Source organism: Erigeron canadensis, chromosome 4 (genome assembly GCF_010389155.1).
Source record: "Erigeron canadensis isolate Cc75 chromosome 4, C_canadensis_v1, whole genome shotgun sequence".
Lineage (NCBI taxonomy): Eukaryota > Viridiplantae > Streptophyta > Magnoliopsida > Asterales > Asteraceae > Erigeron > Erigeron canadensis.
Window position 1 is genome coordinate 28,437,910 of NC_057764.1, and position 6,355 is coordinate 28,444,264.

At 33.3% G+C, this 6,355-nt stretch overlaps 1 protein-coding gene and 1 pseudogene across 1 annotated transcript; one reads left to right on the forward strand and one right to left on the reverse strand.

Moving 5' to 3' along the window:
* The first annotated feature begins 425 nt into the window (after positions 1–425).
* On the forward strand, positions 426–4,462 carry LOC122595099 (sec14 cytosolic factor-like). The gene is made up of 6 exons (XM_043767409.1): positions 426–1,113; positions 1,210–1,465; positions 2,858–2,894; positions 3,029–3,146; positions 3,257–3,367; positions 4,104–4,462. Exons 1-6 carry the CDS (start codon positions 829–831, stop codon positions 4,254–4,256), a joined length of 960 nt encoding a protein of 319 aa, XP_043623344.1. The 5' UTR covers positions 426–828; the 3' UTR covers positions 4,257–4,462.
* Positions 4,463–5,476: 1,014 nt separating this feature from the next.
* Positions 5,477–5,965, reverse strand: LOC122597303 (annotated as a pseudogene).
* Between the last annotated feature and the right edge of the window lie 390 nt (positions 5,966–6,355).

Consider the following 6,355-nt stretch of genomic DNA (forward strand, 5'->3'; position numbering starts at 1 on the left):
TTATTGCTATATGTTACTTTTAAACTACAAACAATTTTACCCCTACTCTTAAATTACACAAATACCTGCTGTTAAGAAAAACTTAATATTAGAAGCACGAGTTAATTTTTCTAGTAATAGTTCTAGGGTCTGTTATGTTGTTAAAATTTGGGACTCATGATGTTGTTCTCAAACCTCAAACAAGGCTGATTTAGGCTCTCCTGCCCTTGGACAAGGTGTTATTATCGACTGAAGGTAGGCATGTTTCATCTCAAAACAGTTCATTATTCTAAATGTTTAGATGCACATCTTACATTTTTTTTAGGGTTAATCAATCACCATTGCTTTCGAAGATATTCCTCAAGAAGCTTAAATAAGCTCTTTATGCATTGAGAAAGTAGCTAACGAAGGTATGATGTTCATAACTATTTGCTTTTCGACTTACCATATCAATGTAGGTGACATACTGCAAAATAAGGACACATTGATACAATTAAGTAAAGGTATCCAAAGGGGTCATGCTTCAGACTTGGTTATTGTATTATTTGGCGAGATCTCTCCCACAATGGCACAATAGTAAAAAAGATGTCTCCTTTACGGTCTGAGTTTCAATATAATGCAAATATTGGTGAAGGCTTTCTCCAAGACACCATAATGGTGCAAAGTTTTAGTGCAGATGAAATTTTTTTTACATTAAAAATTTTTTTAAGGCAAATGTTGGTGAATGCTTTCTCCAACCAAGACCCCAAAATGTATTCAAAAATTTTAATGCAAATACGCAATACATTGCAGATGAGTTTTTGTTTTTTATTGTATGTGTCAAAAAAATGTTCTGTTTACATGTAAATAATGCATAAGTTTAGTGCAATAGTAAATTGGGAATGCTCCAATATATCTGAAGTTAGACATAACTTTAGGATGTTATGCTCACTTCCCCCTTTGACTTTGGAATTTGTCATCTACTTAAATAGTATCTTTCTTTGGTCATTTTGGAATTGCTCATTTTTATTCCTTGACTATATAATTCATCCAATCTATTTTCACTCCCAAAATTCCCAAAAAATGGACCAACATTCAGAACTCAAACTCAAGCAGCTGAAAGAATGTGTTCAAAAACTTGGGTCTTCAACAGAGGTTAGTATTTCATCGCAAAGTTTCAAACTTTGAACAAAATGCTATTCATGCGGTTGTTTTTTATATTATTATGAACGGGCCTCGGTTATTTTGTAGAAATATGGAGACCCAACTTTAATGAGGTTCCTGATTGCAAGATCCATGGATGCAAATAAGGCTGCAAAGATGTTTGTTTCTTGGCAGAAATGGAGGGCTTCTTTTGTTCCATTGGGATATATTCCTGATTCACAAGTAGTTGATCAACTTGATGCTAAAAAGATTTACTTACAAGGTTTATCCAAAGACGGATATCCTGTTATGGTTGTTAAAGTTTGCAACCATTCTCCTGCTAAAGATCAGCCACAGTTCAAGAGTAATTTTATTCTTTTAAGCTTTAACTTCTGTTTATAGTATTATTTTGTTTGTTCTTGATTATATGATTTGGCAAGTTAGCATGTAGTGGTAACAGATTTTGGGATGTGTGATTTCAAATGGATTAGTGAGAATCGGCATAGGGTTAACGTTACCTACTTTTATATTTTTGGGTAATACAGGTCACGAATATTATGACACCGGTTGCTTGGGTCACTCAGTATCTCGGACTTTCAATTCTAGTGACCTGAATGACCCAAAGATGTATGCCACCAGTGGTTTTAACCAAATGACAACATTTTTTCTAATTATTACTGGTAAAAATATGAATTAAAATGAGTTTCTTATGCACAAAAATAACAACCTCTTGTATTTTGTCATTAAAAGTCATGCAAGATTGTTTTCATTAGTAGGAAGTTAAGGGTAGTAAGGTATATATTATATTTTGAGATCAATAAACTGAAGAAAGCTATGCAGGTTTAGCACTTTCCAAGCTATGCAGCTTTGGAACGGGTTCTGTTATCGACACCATACATTGTTAATTCAGTTTTTTGTCTTCATTTTTAACAATGATATGTTGTTAACCTGTTATAGGCCTTTTTAAAGGTTGTTCAGTATATGTCTTTAACTGGTTCATATGGTTATGGTTTAAAGTACTTGCTGTCTTTACTGATACTCCTGATTTCTGATCTTGATTTTTTGTTACATTTTCATTCATTACTCATTGAACGCAATTTATTTATATATTATACAAATCAACAATATTTAATTGGATTTAACTTGATTGCCGGCACATGCCTTCTTTACTGCATTATTATATAACTGTACTGTTATTGAATAATATAACTTATTATAATATGATTGTGATGATTTTTATATTGAACGGATTAGGATTATGGTTATGATGATTGTGTGTCCCTTTTAACTGAATTAATATAGGCATAAGAACTTCAGAGTTGACTTTGACTCGAAAAGCTTCTACTTTGGAAGTCGGATTTAAAAGTTTTAAGCCTTAAAGTCGACATGAAAGTTTGTATTTCGGGATAAAGATTTCACATATCGATTAAACCTTACACATAATGATATAACTTGTACTTTATATAACATAGGTGTAAAGATTTGAATATGCTAATACAATTGTTAATTTGAAAGGTAATGTTGTTGAATATAACATAGCTGTTCTAAAAAAAAAAAGATTCTCTATTAAGTCAACGAAGTGACGAATTATCATCTTTTGATTTTCCATGCATTACTGTTACTTAAAAAAAAAAGATGATTAACTCATTGCTTATCACTAAATATGATTATACTTGACCACTTATATGATTGATATATCATGTACATTCAAGCTACTACTAACTTCATATCTTTTGTTTCTTTCCTTAAATCACAGAATTTGTGGTTCATCTGCTTGACAAAGCAATTGCAAGGTATACTTTTTGTATTCATTCAAATGAATGATTTATGATTTACGGATGTCTTCCTTATGTATTAGGTTCTGTGTGTCTCCCTCATGTCCCAAACTGATTACTTAGTCTGACGAATATCCACTTGCTCATTTCAGTGGCTTTAATGGAAAAGAAATAGGAAATGAGAAGCTAGTATGTGTTCTTGATTTAGATCAATTGGCTTACAAAAACGTAGATGTTCGTGGAATGATCACTGGATTCCAGTTCTTACAGGTTCTTTACCTTCATTAGTTCATTTCTTTTTATTTTCATCAACAATTGGGTTTTAATCAAAGCACTAATTAGAAGATCTGTTGTCTCTTATTTTGGTTTCACTCGTGTAGTCATACTACCCAGAGAGGTTAGCGAAGTGTTACCTCCTAAATATGCCGTGGTTTTTCGTGAGTGTTTGGAAGGTGGTTTCGCGTTTCCTCGAAAAAGCAACTTTAGAGAAGGTATATTCTATTTCTCTCTCCATGCATTCTATGTTCTAACACTAATAATATGTAAATGATACTGTATAATAGATAAGACTTTCATGTGAGCCAACACCATAATACTTTCAATAACTTAATATTAGAGAAAATGTTGCAATTTTTGTGGCAATTAGGTACTGGGTAGATTTTGCGTGGATTATAGAGCACTGAATGCCATGACCATTATAGAAACATTCCTTATAATCATAAACAATGTGGTTGATCAAAGATGCAAATTTAGAACAAATTTGATAGCATAATTTTTAAACTTTCAGGACAAATATGATGTATTAATAATCTTATATGGGTTGTGTTTTATCTCATACGGGCCAAATCAAGAAGTTTAGCTGAAAGGAGACGGGTCAATCAGATGAAAGTGTCCAACGTCTATATTTAATGCATATAACCTTCGAGAGTAATTCATTTACTTAAAGATCTGTACTGTTTTTCTTATAATGTTGTTTTGTAATCACATGTAATTGATATTATGCTCTAGATAGACCAAAAGTATGTATTAGGTCAGTCCAATATGACAGCTCCTGTTTCGACCTTCATAAATATTACTCACCTGAAACCCTTCTTAACCTGTTACCCAACCCATCTACCCTTCCCGTCTGTCTTGCCTCCTCTAGATAATGAAATGTTGGTCTTTTTTTTTTTGGAGTTCGAGTTTCCTTTGCATAGTTATAACAGTTGGTTCTATTATTTAATGCAGATTATAATAGTAAGTGATGAGGAAGGGAAAAGCCAATTTGTTAGAGAAGTTGGGAAAGATGTTCTGCCAGAAGAATTGGGTGGGAAGGCGAAACTCGTTACACTTCAAGACGTTGTACTTCCGTCACTGGGGTTTAACTGTCACTATACATAAACGATTGATTACTCTTACAGAGTTGACTCTTAATAATATCTAATGATTTTGTGTAACCACTCTTGATTTCTGTTTACAGTTTATAATTACTGATTCACAATGATTACGAAGTAAGAATGACTTATTTTTAATGTTTATAAAATCAAAAGGGTGAACGCTATCTTTCCCTTCACCAGACGGAAAGGCGTGACCTCACTTATGGTATCTATACATCTGGCATTGTATTCACCTTTGGCTTATGGTTTCTGAAATCTGATTCTGGAGGTTTTTAGCCGTTTTCTCAACAAGATATCCCCTTCCGAGTTATGTGTGGGTTGTTTTGTTGTTGTTATTGTTAGATGGAATGGCCAAATACTAACTCAATGTCCAAAACTTACCAAATTTGGGTCCGATAGTCTGCCTTATAGTTGTTTTGATACTTATTCGAAATGACAGACTTAATTAACCAAAAACTTTCACATAATAATAATATACAGATGATTTTTATCTTATACAGACTTAAATAACCAAAAACTTTCTTCAAGTCAAACAAGATCTTCAAGGCACATTTACATGTGTGTATTGGGATTTGGGCTACGGGCTTGATAAAATTACATATAGTCAATGTGAATAGGGGTGTGTAGCGGTAACGAAAACCAAACCGATAGGATTCTATAATTTGTTACCAAAAAAATCCAATACCGATACTGCGATACCATATATTTAGTACACTATTCGGTTCCTACATTTGTCCCTACCAATATGCCTTCTTGATATACAGTAATTGTAACATTAGACTATATATATACACATTATTTCATTTATGCAACCACTTTGAGATTAAGCATTGTACAAGTTCTACAATAACAAAGTGTGAATTCATAAATTGTCTATATAAATAGTAAAGATATATTTACGTTTACTTTAAAAAAGTAATTTTCATGAAATATATGAAATTTAGCTTTGTTTAATTAAATTCCACTAATCAAAAATTAAACGAGTCTGGAATCAATTTAATGTTACATGTTTCTAATAAAAGTGCTAGGCATGATCACAAGATAAACAATATAGCTTTTGGTGAAATAAGAAAAAAGAAGTCATAAGGGTTGCCATTAGAGCCATCAGGAGTAGTTCAACGCATAGATTTTCGATTGCAAACATCTAGAGACAAATCGCATACCCACGAAAGCACGAAAACATAAAAAGACAGTTCTAGATTTCCTGAAAAAAAAAATGCTTATTCATAAGACATAAGCCCAAGGATTCTCCTGAAGGGTGGCCTCCTCTCCAGGGGCGAAATCATTCTTGATGTTGAACGTCTTACGAACTTCCTCACATGTCATGTCTTTCATCATGTCAGCAGTAGCGCTTGCCGGTCAAAACCAACAAGCCCTTGATGTCGAGATAGTTTGCAGCCAGGAGAAGATCGAAAAGAGTCTCCTTATCAACTACGTCCTTCATCAAACGCCTTTAGAACCTCCTCGGATGATGATGATGATGATGATGATGGGTTCACATGTTTCTCGCAGTATTTGATAACTTTTGAAAGAATGTTGCTTGTTACATTAGGTAGAGGGATACCGGTGTCAACACATGACCCATCTTCGATCATGTGTTTGATCGTTGGTGACTGCATTGCCACCTCGATCCTCTTCGACTACAAACGTCTCACCGTCTGCGCTAATTAGCACCACGGGTTTCTTATTAGATGATGATGATGATGATCCCATTATACTTATCGAAAAATTAGTATTTTATTATAATATATGTGGAGGATCGAACTTTGTAAGGAAAATAAGAAAAAAAAACCCCTAAATTACAATTCGCAAGTAATAGAAAATAAATCTTATGATTTTGTAGATTATATGGGGTTCGCTATTTAAAGACTAAAGTAACGTTAGCTTATCTAAGTTCAATATATATAAGTTTTACGATTACATGTGCGTATCGAGCTACGGGCTTGAGAAAGTTGCATAGAATGGGTCAAATGTGAACCGCGGGGCTTCTAGCGGTAACAAGGTTATATCTAATGGGTACAATATTAAGAGCGTGTTTGGGAATGCGTTTTGAAGTGATTATCTGATTATTACATTCGTAAAAAGCAAATAATCTAAAAAAGT